Genomic DNA, 18220 nt, shown 5'->3' with positions numbered 1-18220 from the left:
CACCTGCAGAGTTCATACGGTGCTGCACATTAATGACCTACTTCTAATAATACTGTTCACCTGCAGAGTTCATACGGTGCTGCACATTAATGACCTACTTCTAATAATACTGTTGACCTGCAGAGTTCATACGGTGCTGCACATTAATGACCTACTTCTAATAATACTGTTCACCTGCAGAGTTCATACGGTGCTGCACATTAATGACCTACTTCTAATAATACTGTTCACCTGCAGAGTTCATACGGTGCTGCACATTAATGACCTACTTCTAATAATACTGTTCACCTGCAGAGTTCATACGGTGCTGCACATTAATGACCTACTTCTAATAATACTGTTCACCTGCAGAGTTCATACGGTGCTGCACATTAATGACCTAATTCTAATAATACTGTTCACCTGCAGAGTTCATACGGTGCTGCACATTAATGACCTAATTCTAATAATACTGTTCACCTGCAGAGTTCATACGGTGCTGCACATTAATGACCTACTTCTAATAATACTGTTCACCTGCAGAGTTCATACGGTGCTGCACATTAATGACCTACTTCTAATAATACTGTTCACCTGCAGAGTTCATACGGTGCTGCACATTAATGACCTAATTCTAATAATACTGTTCACCTGCAGAGTTCATACGGTGCTGCACATTAATGACCTACTTCTAATAATACTGTTCACCTGCAGAGTTCATACGGTGCTGCACATTAATGACCTACTTCTAATAATACTGTTCACCTGCAGAGTTCATACGGTGCTGCACATTAATGACCTACTTCTAATAATACTGTTCACCTGCAGAGTTCATACGGTGCTGCACATTAATGACCTACTTCTAATAATACTGTTCACCTGCAGAGTTCATACGGTGCTGCAGATTAATGACCTAATTCTAATAATACTGTTCACCTGCAGAGTTCATACGGTGCTGCACATTAATGACCTACTTCTAATAATACTGTTCACCTGCAGAGTTCATACGGTGCTGCACATTAATGACCTACTTCTAATAATACTGTTCACCTGCAGAGTTCATACGGTGCTGCACATTAATGACCTACTTCTAATAATACTGTTCACCTGCAGAGTTCATACGGTGCTGCACATTAATGACCTACTTCTAATAATACTGTTCACCTGCAGAGTTCATACGGTGCTGCACATTAATGACCTACTTCTAATAATACTGTTCACCTGCAGAGTTCATACGGTGCTGCACATTAATGACCTACTTCTAATAATACTGTTCACCTGCAGAGTTCATACGGTGCTGCACATTAATGACCTACTTCTAATAATACTGTTCACCTGCAGAGTTCATACGGTGCTGCACATTAATGACCTACTTCTAATAATACTGTTCACCTGCAGAGTTCATACGGTGCTGCACATTAATGACCTACTTCTAATAATACTGTTCACCTGCAGAGTTCATACGGTGCTGCACATTAATGACCTATTCTAATAATACTGTTCACCTGCAGAGTTCATACGGTGCTGCACATTAATGACCTATTCTAATAATACTGTTCACCTGCAGAGTTCATACGGTGCTGCACATTAATGACCTACTTCTAATAATACTGTTCACCTGCAGAGTTCATACGGTGCTGCACATTAATGACCTACTTCTAATAATACTGTTCACCTGCAGAGTTCATACGGTGCTGCACATTAATGACCTAATTCTAATAATACTGTTCACCTGCAGAGTTCATACGGTGCTGCACATTAATGACCTACTTCTAATAATACTGTTCACCTGCAGAGTTCATACGGTGCTGCACATTAATGACCTACTTCTAATAATACTGTTCACCTGCAGAGTTCATACGGTGCTGCACATTAATGACCTACTTCTAATAATACTGTTCACCTGCAGAGTTCATACGGTGCTGCACATTAATGACCTACTTCTAATAATACTGTTCACCTGCAGAGTTCATACGGTGCTGCACATTAATGACCTACTTCTAATAATACTGTTCACCTGCAGAGTTCATACGGTGCTGCACATTAATGACCTACTTCTAATAATACTGTTCACCTGCAGAGTTCATACGGTGCTGCACATTAATGACCTAATTCTAATAATACTGTTCACCTGCAGAGTTCATACGGTGCTGCACATTAATGACCTAATTCTAATAATACTGTTCACCTGCAGAGTTCATACGGTGCTGCACATTAATGACCTAATTCTAATAATACTGTTCACCTGCAGAGTTCATACGGTGCTGCACATTAATGACCTACTTCTAATAATACTGTTCACCTGCAGAGTTCATACGGTGCTGCACATTAATGACCTACTTCTAATAATACTGTTCACCTGCAGAGTTCATACGGTGCTGCACATTAATGACCTACTTCTAATAATACTGTTCACCTGCAGAGTTCATACGGTGCTGCACATTAATGACCTACTTCTAATAATACTGTTCACCTGCAGAGTTCATACGGTGCTGACACATTAATGACCTACATTCTAATAATACTGTTCACCTGCAGAGTTCATACGGTGCTGCACATTAATGACCTAATTCTAATAATACTGTTCACCTGCAGAGTTCATACGGTGCTGCACATTAATGACCTAATTCTAATAATACTGTTCACCTGCAGAGTTCATACGGTGCTGCACATTAATGACCTACTTCTAATAATACTGTTCACCTGCAGAGTTCATACGGTGCTGCACATTAATGACCTACTTCTAATAATACTGTTCACCTGCAGAGTTCATACGGTGCTGCACATTAATGACCTACTTCTAATAATACTGTTCACCTGCAGAGTTCATACGGTGCTGCACATTAATGACCTACTTCTAATAATACTGTTCACCTGCAGAGTTCATACGGTGCTGCACATTAATGACCTACTTCTAATAATACTGTTCACCTGCAGAGTTCATACGGTGCTGCACATTAATGACCTACTTCTAATAATACTGTTCACCTGCAGAGTTCATACGGTGCTGCACATTAATGACCTACTTCTAATAATACTGTTCACCTGCAGAGTTCATACGGTGCTGCACATTAATGACCTACTTCTAATAATACTGTTCACCTGCAGAGTTCATACGGTGCTGCACATTAATGACCTACTTCTAATAATACTGTTCACCTGCAGAGTTCATACGGTGCTGCACATTAATGACCTACTTCTAATAATACTGTTCACCTGCAGAGTTCATACGGTGCTGCACATTAATGACCTACTTCTAATAATACTGTTCACCTGCAGAGTTCATACGGTGCTGCACATTAATGACCTACTTCTAATAATACTGTTCACCTGCAGAGTTCATACGGTGCTGCACATTAATGACCTACTTCTAATAATACTGTTCACCTGCAGAGTTCATACGGTGCTGCACATTAATGACCTACTTCTAATAATACTGTTCACCTGCAGAGTTCATACGGTGCTGCACATTAATGACCTACTTCTAATAATACTGTTCACCTGCAGAGTTCATACGGTGCTGCACATTAATGACCTAATTCTAATAATACTGTTCACCTGCAGAGTTCATACGGTGCTGCACATTAATGACCTACTTCTAATAATACTGTTCACCTGCAGAGTTCATACGGTGCTGCACATTAATGACCTACTTCTAATAATACTGTTCACCTGCAGAGTTCATACGGTGCTGCACATTAATGACCTACTTCTAATAATACTGTTCACCTGCAGAGTTCATACGGTGCTGCACATTAATGACCTAATTCTAATAATACTGTTCACCTGCAGAGTTCATACGGTGCTGCACATTAATGACCTAATTCTAATAATACTGTTCACCTGCAGAGTTCATACGGTGCTGCACATTAATGACCTACTTCTAATAATACTGTTCACCTGCAGAGTTCATACGGTGCTGCACATTAATGACCTACTTCTAATAATACTGTTCACCTGCAGAGTTCATACGGTGCTGCACATTAATGACCTAATTCTAATAATACTGTTCACCTGCAGAGTTCATACGGTGCTGCACATTAATGACCTACTTCTAATAATACTGTTCACCTGCAGAGTTCATACGGTGCTGCACATTAATGACCTACTTCTAATAATACTGTTCACCTGCAGAGTTCATACGGTGCTGCACATTAATGACCTACTTCTAATAATACTGTTCACCTGCAGAGTTCATACGGTGCTGCACATTAATGACCTACTTCTAATAATACTGTTCACCTGCAGAGTTCATACGGTGCTGCACATTAATGACCTACTTCTAATAATACTGTTCACCTGCAGAGTTCATACGGTGCTGCACATTAATGACCTACTTCTAATAATACTGTTCACCTGCAGAGTTCATACGGTGCTGCACATTAATGACCTACTTCTAATAATACTGTTCACCTGCAGAGTTCATACGGTGCTGCACATTAATGACCTACTTCTAATAATACTGTTCACCTGCAGAGTTCATACGGTGCTGCACATTAATGACCTACTTCTAATAATACTGTTCACCTGCAGAGTTCATACGGTGCTGCACATTAATGACCTACTTCTAATAATACTGTTCACCTGCAGAGTTCATACGGTGCTGCACATTAATGACCTACTTCTAATAATACTGTTCACCTGCAGAGTTCATACGGTGCTGCACATTAATGACCTACTTCTAATAATACTGTTCACCTGCAGAGTTCATACGGTGCTGCACATTAATGACCTACTTCTAATAATACTCCAGACTCACTCATAACATGGGATTCTATTCAAGGGTTGTATTTGTACATCAAGCGCTCACGCTACAGAAACAGGAAATGCTGACCTATGGGCCATTCTGACTCAGACAAGGCTTCCTTTCTCACAGCATGGCAGATGATATACTGTAGCAACTTGTTAACTTTGTTCAACTGATTGGAGGAAGTGTTGGTCATGGGACTGCGTTTGGTTGACGGCATCACTCACCAGGTAATCTCAGTTAACCCAGAATACTGACGGCATCACTCACCAGGTAATCTCAGTTAACCCAGAATACTGACGGCATCACTCACCAGGTAATCTCAGTTAACCCAGAATACTGACGGCATCACTCACCAGGTAATCTCGGTTAACCCAGAATACTGACGGCATCACCCACCAGGTAATCTCGGTTAACCCAGAATACTGACGACATCACTCACCAGGTAATCTCGTTTAACCCAGAATACTGACGGCATCACTCACCAGGTAATCTCGGTTAACCCAGAATACTGACGACATCACTCACCAGGTAATCTCGGTTAACCCAGAATACTGACGACATCACTCACCAGGTAATCTCGTTTAACCCAGAATACTGACGACATCACTCACCAGGTAATCTCGGTTAACCCAGAATACTGACGACATCACTCACCAGGTAATATCGGTTAACCCAGAACCAAAGTCTTACATCATTTGGTCAGATTATGTTTATATAGTCTGTCCACATACTATACAGTGTGTGTATATATATATATATATATATATATATACATATATATATATATATATATATATATATATATATACACAGTATATGCTATAGCAAGAGGAGGTTTCAGTTGTTTCTAGATTCATTGTTTGCATCAATAGGGGCCATCAGTGATAAAAGCATTTTTTAACCTGATGTTGTGTTCAGTATTTATACGTTCCACACCGTTTTTTCTGGTTCACCTTTCTTTCTGTCTTTATGTCTCTGGTTCACCTTACTTCCTGTCTACATCTGTCTTTATGTCTCTGGTTCACCTTACTTCCTGTCTACATCTGTCTTTATGTCTCTGGTTCACCTTACTTCCTGTCTACATCTGTCTTTATGTCTCTGGTTCACCTTACTTCATGTCTACATCTGTCTTTATGTCTCTGGTTCACCTTACTTCCTGTCTACATCTGTCTTTATGTCTCTGGTTCACCTTACTTCCTGTCTACATCTGTCTTTATGTCTCTGGTTCACCTTACTTCCTGTCTACATCTGTCTTTATGTCTCTGGTTCACCTTACTTCATGTCTACATCTGTCTTTATGTCTCTGGTTCACCTTTCTTTCTACCTACATCTGTCTTTATGTCTCTGATTCATGCTATTTCTGTGGCAGCATTGGCAGTTGTTCAGTCCCAGGGCAGATCTACACCAGATTCTCAGCTCATCCTCTGAAGTACAAGACCTTCAACAGACAGGTCTTCTAATCCTGGATGACAGGTAACCCAGACCTTCAACAGACAGGTCTTCTAATCCTGGATGACAGGTAACCCAGACCTTCAACAGACAGGCCTTCTAATCCTGGATGACAGGTAACCCAGACCTTCAACAGACAGGTCTTCTAATCCTGGATGACAGGTAACCCAGACCTTCAACAGACAGGCCTTCTAATCCTGGATGACAGGTAACCCAGACCTTCAACAGACAGGTCTTCTAATCCTGGATGACAGGTAACCCAGACCTTCAACAGACAGGCCTTCTAATCCTGGATGACAGGTAACCCAGACCTTCAACAGACAGGTCTTCTAATCCTGGATGACAGGTAACCCAGACCTTCAACAGACAGGCCTTCTAATCCTGGATGACAGGTAACCCAGACCTTCAACAGACAGGCCTTCTAATCCTGGATGACAGGTAACCCAGACCTTCAACAGACAGGCCTTCTAATCCTGGATGACAGGTAACCCAGACCTTCAACAGACGGTCTTCTAATCCTGGATGACAGGTAACCCAGACCTTCAACAGACAGGCCTTCTAATCCTGGATGACAGGTAACCCAGACCTTCAACAGACAGGCCTTCTAATCCTGGATGACAGGTAACCCAGACCTTCAACAGACGGTCTTCTAATCCTGGATGACAGGTAACCCAGACCTTCAGCAGACAGGCCTTCTAATCCTGGATGACAGGTAACCCAGACCTTCAACAGACGGTCTTCTAATCCTGGATGACAGGTAACCCAGACCTTCAACAGACGGTCTTCTAATCCTGGATGACAGGTAACCCAGACCTTCAACAGACGGTCTTCTAATCCTGGATGACAGGTAACCCAGACCTTCAACAGACAGGCCTTCTAATCCTGGATGACAGGTAACCCAGACCTTCAACAGACAGGCCTTCTAATCCTGGATGACAGGTAACCCAGACCTTCAACAGACAGGCCTTCTAATCCTGGATGACAGGTAACCCAGACCTTCAACAGACAGGCCTTCTAATCCTGGATGACAGGTAACCCAGACCTTCAACAGACAGGCCTTCTAATCCTGGATGACAGGTAACCCAGACCTTCAACAGACGGTCTTCTAATCCTGGATGACAGGTAACCCAGACCTTCAACAGACAGGCCTTCTAATCCTGGATGACAGGTAACCCAGACCTTCAACAGACAGGCCTTCTAATCCTGGATGACAGGTAACCCAGACCTTCAACAGACGGTCTTCTAATCCTGGATGACAGGTAACCCAGACCTTCAGCAGACAGGCCTTCTAATCCTGGATGACAGGTAACCCAGACCTTCAACAGACGGTCTTCTAATCCTGGATGACAGGTAACCCAGACCTTCAACAGACGGTCTTCTAATCCTGGATGACAGGTAACCCAGACCTTCAACAGACGGTCTTCTAATCCTGGATGACAGGTAACCCAGACCTTCAACAGACAGGCCTTCTAATCCTGGATGACAGGTAACCCAGACCTTCAACAGACAGGCCTTCTAATCCTGGATGACAGGTAACCCAGACCTTCAACAGACAGGCCTTCTAATCCTGGATGACAGGTAACCCAGACCTTCAACAGACAGGCCTTCTAATCCTGGATGACAGGTAACCCAGACCTTCAACAGACAGGTCTTCTAATCCTGGATGACAGGTAACCCAGACCTTCAACAGACAGGCCTTCTAATCCTGGATGACAGGTAACCCAGACCTTCAACAGACAGGTCTTCTAATCCTGGATGACAGGTAACCCAGACCTTCAACAGACGGTCTTCTAATCCTGGATGACAGGTAACCCAGACCTTCAACAGACGGTCTTCTAATCCTGGATGACAGGTAACCCAGACCTTCAACAGACAGGCCTTCTAATCCTGGATGACAGGTAACCCAGACCTTCAACAGACAGGCGTTCTAATCCTGGATGACAGGTAACCCAGACCTTCAACAGACAGGTCTTCTAATCCTGGATGACAGGTAACCCAGACCTTCAACAGACGGTCTTCTAATCCTGGATGACAGGTAACCCAGACCTTCAACAGACAGGCCTTCTAATCCTGGATGACAGGTAACCCAGACCTTCAACAGACAGGCCTTCTAATCCTGGATGACAGGTAACCCAGACCTTCAACAGACAGGCCTTCTAATCCTGGATGACAGGTAACCCAGACCTTCAACAGACAGGTCTTCTAATCCTGGATGACAGGTAACCCAGACCTTCAACAGACAGGTCTTCTAATCCTGGATGACAGGTAACCCAGACCTTCAACAGACAGGCCTTCTAATCCTGGATGACAGGTAACCCAGACCTTCAACAGACAGGCCTTCTAATCCTGGATGACAGGTAACCCAGACCTTCAACAGACAGGCCTTCTAATCCTGGATGACAGGTAACCCAGACCTTCAACAGACGGTCTTCTAATCCTGGATGACAGGTAACCCAGACCTTCAACAGACAGGCCTTCTAATCCTGGATGACAGGTAACCCAGACCTTCAACAGACAGGTCTTCTAATCCTGGATGACAGGTAACCCAGACCTTCAACAGACAGGTCTTCTAATCCTGGATGACAGGTAACCCAGACCTTCAACAGACAGGCCTTCTAATCCTGGATGACAGGTAACCCAGACCTTCAACAGACAGGTCTTCTAATCCTGGATGACAGGTAACCCAGACCTTCAACAGACAGGTCTTCTAAGCCTTATAACTTGTGGTTTGTTTAAAGTGGGACCCAGTAGTTGTATCTCCATGTCTGTATGAGTCTATTTGAATCAGCTGTGTAGTGGTAGGGGCAAAAACCAAAACGTGCACCCCTTGGGGTCCCCGGGACTGAGTTTGGGAAACACTGACAACCCCTTTTGTCTTGTGTGTAGGGGTCTGCGGTGCTCGTGGCAGGGCCTGGCCTTACTGGACAGCATGTTACCCACTCTGCTGCTGCTGCTGGAGGCTTACACCCAGGGTCTCCAGGAGCAGCAGGCCAGGGGGGCCACCATAGGAGACCAGAGAGATGGAGGACAGAGGGTCTCCAAGCCTGGCTGACAGACAGGGGAGACTGACCCGGAGACTGACCCGGAGACTGACCCGGAGACTGACCCGGAGACTGACCCGGCAGCCACTATGAACTGTAGATATTGGTCAAATCTACCATCTACACTGATGAAGTAGATCAGCTGCAGTAAGATAACACTAAACTGTAGGCACCATGTTCTGATCAGTGACAGGTTAGATGGGCCTGAGATGCTGATAAAGCTCTGTACAGGATATTTACAGTTGAACAGGATGCTGTTGGGACTCAGGAAAGGTTCTCCACACCATGTCCTCTATGAACAAATCATTCTCTACCCCTTCAATGTAGTAGAGGTAATCACACACACACACACACACACACACACACACACGAGCACACACACACACACACGACAAGCAGTTACCAAAAGCAGCAGTTAAATAGGTTGTTTATGAAGGTTAGCGTGCCACGGACTCCAGTTTCTCCACGCTTATCTAGTTATCTGTCATCAGAGCTGTAGTGAACCACTGTTATTGTCAAGGTCCCTCTAAAGGAGCTCTGCATCCCCATCATCATAGTGCGAGAAGATGTAGCGTGAGCAGGGGGCTGGATCACCTGGCAGAGACAGAGAGTGTGTGTTTGGGCAGAGTGACGTGGTCGTGGTCCCTGTATCTGGCCCAGGTGCAGAGCAGATCCCAGATTAGACAGACAGGCTTAAACCTTCTGTTTAAGCTGTGATGAAAGGCTGTGATGAAAGGCTTGGTCTGACAGGTACACAGCATGTTTAGGGCCCTTCTCTATACAGAGAAGGCCCTGTGTTGACCTGTATAGAGAAGGCCCTGTGTTGACCTGTATAGAGAAGGCCCTGTGTTGACCTGTATAGAGAAGGCCCTGTGTTGACCTGTATAGAGAAGGGCCCTGTGTTGACCTGTATAGAGAAGGCCCTGTGTTGACCTGTATAGAGAAGGCCCTGTGTTGACCTGTATAGAGAAGGGCCCTGTGTTGACCTGTATAGAGAAGGCCCTGTGTTGACCTGTATAGAGAAGGCCCTGTGTTGACCTGTATAGAGAAGGCCCTGTGTTGACCTGTATAGAGAAGGCCCTGTGTTGACCTGTATAGAGAAGGCCCTGTGTTGACCTGTATAGAGAAGGGCCCTGTGTTGACCTGTATAGAGAAGGGCCCTGTGTTGACCTGTATAGAGAAGGCCCTGTGTTGACCTGTATAGAGAAGGCCCTGTGTTGACCTGTATAGAGAAGGGCCCTGTGTTGACCTGTATAGAGAAGGCCCTGTGTTGACCTGTATAGAGAAGGCCCTGTGTTGACCTGTATAGAGAAGGCCCTGTGTTGACCTGTATAGAGAAGGGCCCTGTGTTGACCTGTATAGAGAAGGGCCCTGTGTTGACCTGTATAGAGAAGGAGACACAAATGGCACTCTATTCCCTGTGTAGTGCGCTACATTTGACCCATAGGGTTCTGGTCTAAAGTAGTGCATTATGTAGGGAATAGAGTTCCATTTAGGAGACCTCCTTGGTGTCATGATAGGCCTATACTCGTGCTGCTCTGTTCTTCAGAAATATTTGGATGAATGATTAGCAGTAATGTGAGCAGATGTTTCCCAGTACTGACACTACTGGGTAATGTTCACCACTCCTACAACGTGCTGCTGAGGTTTTTTTGCATTTCAATAGTGGAGCATCTGCAGGTGCAGTCAAATTGGAGGCTGTTGACAAGGACCCAATGAATACAAATGAATCATTCATTGATGGACCTCTATGACCCAATATACCAGGCAGGTAGGATCATAGAATGATACATTCTATGGGAAGAATAGTGAAGACCCACACACAGCCTTTAATTGCCTACATAATTGATGAGTTTATTTCCAAAACACAATTTTTTTGTAAAAACATTTTTTAAAACCTTTTATTTAACTAAGCACGTTTTCACATTTGTGTTTTTTCATCAGAAATGTCTGTAAAATATTATTGTTATTATTCATAGATATTGTTCTTATTTTTTTATTAGTAGATTTTAGATGTGTATGAAAATGTTTGTTTTTTAGCGAAACACTACAGTTTAGCTGGAATGTTATGTTCCTATCCTGTATATTTGACTGTGATATGTGGTCGTCTCACCATATCTTAAGATTAATGCACTGGATAAGAGAATCTGCTAAATGACTACAATTAGAAATGTAAATGTTTTACATGCAGATCTCAAATTACTGTATTGAATAATTGTTTACCTTTTTTTAATTTGTCACGTATCATTTTTTCAGTTCTTAATAAAAAAAAAATTGTTGTTACGTTTGACTGTGTAAAACTGAACAGTTCTGCTTATTTCTCTGAGAGTGACGCAGATATATAGCATTTAGTAAAAAACATGATTATTTGTCTCTAAAATGAAACAAGTTATTTAAAAGTAAACACGTCTGTCATTGAACAGCCACGTGAGTGATTTAGATAGTGAAAAAACACACCAATCTCTTTCATCATTTATTTAAACTATAAAAGCTAATTTACCAACATTTCTGAAAATGGATATATAGCGTTTTGGAATGAAACTTCAATTACTACGTCACACATTGTTTGAGTGTTCAGATTTGTTATTTTGATAAACAGTCTGTTTATTTGTATTCGTTTTTTATAATTAAAGGAAATGTCACGTCCTGACCAGTAAAAGGGGTTATTTATTATTGTAGTTTGGTCAGGGCGTGGCAGGGGTGTGTTTGTTTTGTGTTATTGGGGTTTTTGGGTATTGTTCTATGTTTTGGTATTTCTATGTTTTTTTCTATGTTGTGTATTTCTTTGTGTTGGCCTGGTATGGCTCTCAATCAGGAACAGCTGTACATCGTTGTTGCTGATTGGGAGTCATACTTAGGTAGCCCTTTTTTCACCTGTCTTTTGTGGGAAGTTGTTTTTGCACTGCTATGGTTAGCCTGCAGAACTGTTTAGCTGTCGTTTTTTTTTCCCCCCCCCCCCCCCCCCCCCCCCCCCCCCCCCCCGTTTTCTTGTTTTTTGTGTAGTGTTCAATAAAAGTTAATATGAGCATTCACGTACCCGCTGCATTTTGGTCCAATCCTTACGACGGCCGTGACAGGAAATTCAATGTGGTGAATGTTTGCTTTAGACAAGGGCAGGACAGTAAGCTCTATCATAAAATACATTTATAGAATAAAGTTTTGGAATAATGTGTATTCTTCGTTGTACTCTCTCTCTCAATGTTTTCACATTCAGAATGAATGGTTTTGTCTACTTGCCCCTAAAAGGAATTATATGCAGTTTATTGTCTGTCACAAGGGAGACTTTCGTGTCTTTTTTGAAACCGCAGTGCTCACCGTTGTCGACATGGTAGCCAACAGTATTTAATGAGTTTCGTACCGGTTAATGTTTGATCATGTTTCCCTTGGAACTACTCCTGTATGAACTTACATGTTGGTACACCCTGTCCATGGTGCTGAAACAGAGAGAATGGATAATATCACATTAACAGTTCCCCATGGAAATACTGTAGGCCTGTTGCTTTCAATATCTGGTAATCAACTTAATAACCCTGGCATTTATAATTAAGTCGACCAATAAAAGGAATCTCACTTCCGTGCTGATACTATGGCTATGCGTAATTGTGTAATTTCTATGGTTAATTGAGCACGAATAATTCACGTCATTCAGAGCCTTTCATTGCAATAGAAAGCTCTGGACTGTGTGTTGGGGGGGGCACATTTCAGTCACTCGGAAATGCTCCACACTCAAAGCATTGCCTTGAGCTTTTAACAGAAAGGAGAGAACTGTCGTGCCCACTGGAGAGGTGTTCTAGAACATAGCACCCCTGCAGGCTTTTACCACCCACGTACTTTCCCTGTCAATCTGTCCAGAAATGGTCATCCTACGTATTTGATATGAAGCTTTGTAGCTCAGCTGATAGATCATGGCGCTTGCAACACCAGGCTAGTTGTTTCGATACCTGGGACCACCCACATGTAACATTTATGCACGCGTGAATGTAAGTCGCTTTGGATTCTATTTAAAGCGTCTGTTAAATGGAATATATATATATATATATATATATATATATAACCAATGCCTATAAAGAGTACATTGTTTGATATCAATCACTTGTTTCAAATTGTCTTTGATGTTTTTTCTTCTCCCTACTAACTTAGTTGAATCTCACTCTGGGCGCCTGCTAAGTGTAAAATGATAGTCTCCCTAAAATATCACAACACACTCATATCAATATGATAATACATTTTTTATTATTTCACAGTACACAAAGAAAATCTAAATTTACATAGTTGGCTCAACTGGTCCAGCCAATAGCCTAAAGCAGAGTATAACTCTTGACATAGTGGTTATATATTGTAATACTACAATATGTTTCTTGTACTGAGAAGTCCCTCAATTCATTGAATTTGACACTTCTCTATGGGTTTGCTCCGTTTAGTGGGGCTGGGGCCCATTACCCGCTGTAGGTCGCTGTTAAAGCTGGGGCGGCGGGCCAGTGGGTACACCGCACCGCATGGCGCGTCTGGAACCAACGCACGGCTACGTCTGCCGCAACGGCTTCTGCTGGTGCTCAGCGCCTGGTAGGTACTTATGGAGATCTCGCGGTGCTGCGATGGATGCGTCTCGGTAGGGAGACCGCCTAGCTTGACAAGGGCTTGGAACATCTCTTCTAGACTGGTACTGTCTTTGGCTGATGTCTCGAAGAGCGCCGTGTCCTCCCCAAGAGCTTGGAACATCTCCAGACGACTGATGACCCTCTCCGCCTCTAAGTCCACTTTGTTGCCGCATATCACTATGGGAACCCGGGCATTCTCTTTCAGCTTCATCAGCTTGGTCTTGGCTGCTATTATCTCTTTGCGCAGTGTGTACACCTCTTTGAAGGAGTCTCTGTCATCCACACTGAACACCAGGAGAAATATGTCACCTGTTGTAGAGAAGAGTACAGATTTAGTGATTTGATTCAATGCAACAACAAAAAACACCCACATTCATTTTCCAACTCAATGTATTAGATCAAGGTTATGCAAAGGCCAATTCAATACACACAAAAATACATTTCATTGTCCAACTCAATTAGATCTATACTCAGTCAATAGCCTATACACTCATAACCTACACACCTGTCAGTATGGACAGCCTCCGTCTAGCGGGGAAGTCTCTCTCCTTCGCTGCGTCCAGGATATCAATCTGATAGGTTTCTCCTCGGATCTGGTACAACTTCCTGTGGAAGTCTTCTGCTGTCGGCTCGTACTGTTCCTCGAACCCGTCGCGCAGGAACCGCCTGAGAATGTTCGTCTTGCCCACTCTGGGCGCGCCGAGTACTACAACACGCCGGCAGTTATGGGGCTTGGTGAGGCGCATCTCCTCCATTGGCGCGGTGCATGGAGTCTGGTCCGGGAGGGTCAACGTCGCTAGCGGGTCGAAGGATCTTCTTTTGGGGAACCTTTCCGAGGATGTAGCCTGAGTGGTCCCCGTGCTGGAAGACCGGACCACCCTCGTCTTCTTGTCCGTGTGTCTCCAGTGCTCAGTGACCGTATTAAAGATCCCTTTACTTGCCTTGGTCATGCTCGAGACCTTTTTGTATTGCATGAGGATTGTAGGTGATTGACAGTTGACACCTGTGACTTTAACATTGGGAAGCTGGTTGGAAATGGTTTGTTCAACATTATCGTTCATGCTGAGCTGGGTCTGTGGATGCCCGGCAGTGGCACAAGAGCTGAACGTGTCGGTGGTGCCATCAACGGAAAGGTAGACTAGTTTCTCTGTTGTGTTCACCTCCATGTTCCTTCCAGGCACGGGGATCATCCGGGGTGTCTGTTGTTACAGGTCTGTTACACCTGTTGCTTCACCATGTGATGCGTTGCAGTGGAGCGTTGCAGTGTGTGGAAAGGAGCGTCGGCGCGGGTATTTATAGAGTATGGCTGGGCATATTGGTTGCTACGTCATTAGATAGAATCATCACATCGCATCAACACTCCGCTCCTTTTATGGTAGTATTAAAATCTGTAATCATGTGATATCAGTCAAGTGTAGGCTATAGCCTTCCAATACACTTGTCAGGGAAACCCACAGCACAGCTAGAGATGGAGCACAGATAGAGATGGAGCACAGATAGAGATGGAGATGGAGCACAGCTAGAGATGGAGTGGGAGCACAGCTAGAGATGGAGCACAGCTAGAGATGGAGCACAGCTAGAGATGGAGCACAGCTAGAGATGGAGATGGAGCACAGCTAGAGATGGAGCACAGCTAGAGATGGATCACAGCTAGAGATGGAGATGGAGCACAGCTAGAGATGGAGCACAGCTAGAGATGGAGATGGAGCACAGCTAGAGATGGAGCACAGCTAGAGATGGAGCACAGCTAGAGATGGAGCGGGAGCACAGCTAGAGATGGAGCACAGCTAGAGATGGAGCACAGCTAGAGATGGAGTGGGAGCACAGCTAGAGATGGAGCACAGTTAGAGATGGAGCACAGCTAGAGATGGAGCACAGCTAGAGATAGAGATGGAGCACAGCTATATGGGGTATAATTAGGGGTATATGGGGTATAATTAGGGGTATATGGGGTAGATTTAGAGGTATATGGAGTAGATTTAGAGGTATATGGGGTATAATTAGGGGTATATGGGGTATAATTAGGGGTATATGGGGTATAATTAGGGGTATATGGGGTATATGGGGTATAATTAGGGGTATATGGGGTATAATTAGGGGTATATGGGATATAATTAGGGGTATATGGGGTATAATTAGGGGTATATGGGGTATAATTAGAGGTATATGGGGTATAATTAGGGGTATATGGGGTATAATTAGAGGTATATGGGGTATAATTAGGGGTATATGGGGTATAATTAGGGGTATATGGGGTATAATTAGAGGTATATGGGGTATAATTAGGGGTATATGGGGTATAATTAGAGGTATATTGGGTATAATTAGGGGTATATGGGGTATAATTAGAGGTATATGGGGTATAATTAGGGGTATATGGGGTATAATTAGGGGTATATGGGGTATAATTAGGGGTATATGGGGTATAATTATAGGTATATGGGGTATAATTAGGGGTATATGGGGTATAATTAGGGGTATATGGGGTATAATTAGAGGTATATGGGGTATAATTAGGGGTATATGGGGTATAATTAGAGGTATATGGGGTATAATTAGGGGTATATGGGGTATAATTATAGGTATATGAGGTATATGGGGTATAATTAGGGGTATATGGGGTATAATTAGGGGTATATGGGGTATAATTAGGGGTATATGGGGTATAATTAGAGGTATATGGGGTATAATTAGAGGTATATGGGGTATAATTATAGATATATGAGGTATATGGGGTATATTTAGACATTAGATTTTGGCTATTTCTGGACATCCGATGAGACGTGGGCGACGGGACACCCCTGGCCCTGTTCTCCCCTCTCTCTGTAATAATGTGATGGCTCTCTACCCACATCATCCAGCTAGCTAGTCATCATGGGACCTGGGGCTCACACGTAGGTGGGGAATGTTCCTGGGAAACGTGACAGATCATCATTCACCGTGTGCACACAGGCATAGTGTTTCCCCTGTATGGTACACTGCAGTAAACGGCATTGTGTTTCCCCTGTATGGTACACTGCAGTAAACGGCATAGTGTTTCCCCTGTATGATACACTGCAGTAAACGACATAGTGTTTCCCCTGTATGGTGCACTGCAGTAAACGGCATAGTGTTTCCCCTGTATGATACACTGCAGTAAACGGCATAGTGTTTCCCCTGTATGGTGCACTGCAGTAAACGGCATAGTGTTTCCCCTGTATGATACACTGCAGTAAACGGCATAGTGTTTCCCCTGTATGGTGCACTGCAGTAAACGGCATAGTGTTTCCCCTGTATGATACACTGCAGTAAACGGCATAGTGTTTCCCCTGTATGATACACTGCAGTAAACGGCATAGTGTTTCCCCTGTATGATACACTGCAGTAACAGCCATTGTGTTTCCCCTGTATGATGCACTGCAGTAAACGGCATAGTGTTTCCCCTGTATGATACACTGCAGTAAACGGTATAGTGTTTCCCCTGTATGGTACACTGCAGTAAATGGCATAGTGTTTCCCCTGTATGGTACACTGCAGTAAATGGCATAGTGTTTCCCCTGTATGATAAACTGCAGTAACAGCCATTGTGTTTCCCCTGTATGACACACTGCAGTAATTATTAATATCATTGTTAACTGTCTGTGGTCACTAATTGGTTTCCTAATGGTTCAGCTTTGTGACCAGGTTGGCTAATTTGTGTGCTATAAAAATGGATGAAGGTTTTTTTCTATAATGTCTTTATAAAAAATGTATTAAATTAGACTTTTCTAAAGCATCACAGTATTTCCATGATGGACAGGGTCAGGGTTTGTGTGGATAATAAAGGGAGCAAATTAAAAAGCATCACGTTGTTTGCAGCATAATATAATGATTCTCTGTGAAGTTCCAGGATCAGTGTTCCATGCAGCAGTAAAGGATCAGTGTTCCATGCAGCAGTAAAGGATCAGTGTTCCATGCAGCAGTAAAGGATCAGTGTTCCATGCAGCAGTAAAGGATCAGTGTTCCATGCAGCAGTAAAGGAGCAGTGTCCCATGCAGCACTAAAGGATCAGTGTTCCATGCAGCAGTAAAGGATCATTGTTTAATGCAGCAGTAAAGGATCCGTGTCCCATGCAGCAGTAAAGGATCCGTGTCTCATGCAGCAGTAAAGGATCAGTGTCCCATGCAGCAGTAAATGATCAGTGTCCCATGCAGCAGTAAAGGATCAGTGTTTAATGCAGCAGTAAAGGATCAGTGTCCCATGCAGCAGTAAATGATCAGTGTCCCATGCAGCAGTAAAGGATCCGTGTCCCATGCAGAAGTAAAGGATCAGTGTCCCATGCAGCAGTAAAGGATCAGTGTTCCATGCAGCAGTAAAGGATCATTTACATTTACGTCATTTAGCAGACGCTCTTATCCAGAGCGACTTACAGTAGTGAGTGCATA

General features: G+C 43.5%; 2 protein-coding genes across 2 annotated transcripts; one reads left to right on the top strand and one right to left on the bottom strand.

Annotated features, from left to right (window-relative positions):
* Window positions 1-4907: 4907 nt before the first annotated feature.
* Window positions 4908-9497, top strand: LOC145850422 (radical S-adenosyl methionine domain-containing protein 1, mitochondrial). The gene is made up of 4 exons (XM_082972916.1): window positions 4908-4956; window positions 6099-6180; window positions 8101-8122; window positions 9065-9497. The coding sequence occupies exons 1-4, from the start codon at window positions 4921-4923 to the stop codon at window positions 9228-9230; spliced, it is 306 nt and encodes a 101-aa protein (XP_082829042.1). The 5' UTR covers window positions 4908-4920; the 3' UTR covers window positions 9231-9497.
* Window positions 9498-13599: 4102 nt separating this feature from the next.
* Window positions 13600-14983, bottom strand: LOC106601990 (dexamethasone-induced Ras-related protein 1-like). Its single transcript, XM_014194435.3, has 2 exons — window positions 14323-14983; window positions 13600-14126 (listed from the first exon to the last, which is right to left on the bottom strand). Exons 1-2 carry the CDS (start codon window positions 14981-14983, stop codon window positions 13600-13602), a joined length of 1188 nt encoding a protein of 395 aa, XP_014049910.3.
* Between the last annotated feature and the right edge of the window lie 3237 nt (window positions 14984-18220).

Source organism: Salmo salar, chromosome 03 (assembly GCF_965601325.2).
Source record: "Salmo salar chromosome 03, fSalSal1, whole genome shotgun sequence".
Classification (NCBI taxonomy): Eukaryota; Metazoa; Chordata; class Actinopteri; order Salmoniformes; family Salmonidae; genus Salmo; species Salmo salar.
This window is presented reverse-complemented; position numbering and strand designations above follow the sequence as displayed.

What these genes read in the sequence shown, in the direction of transcription:
- LOC145850422 (XM_082972916.1), top strand. Translation starts at nt 4,921, where the DNA reads ATGGGACTGCGTTTGGTTGACGGCATCACTCACCAG. An exon ending in TTGACGGCATCACTCACCAG is followed by an intron (nt 4,957 to 6,098) that starts GTAATCTCAGTT and finishes TTTCTGTGGCAG; the next exon opens with CATTGGCAGTTGTTCAGTCC. An exon ending in GTTCTAATCCTGGATGACAG is followed by an intron (nt 8,123 to 9,064) that starts GTAACCCAGACC and finishes TCTTGTGTGTAG; the next exon opens with GGGTCTGCGGTGCTCGTGGC.
- LOC106601990 (XM_014194435.3), bottom strand. Translation starts at nt 14,983, where the DNA reads ATGGAGGTGAACACAACAGAGAAACTAGTCTACCTTTCCGTTGATGGC. An exon ending in GAGGCTGTCCATACTGACAG is followed by an intron (nt 14,127 to 14,322) that starts GTGTGTAGGTTA and finishes TCTCTACAACAG; the next exon opens with GTGACATATTTCTCCTGGTG.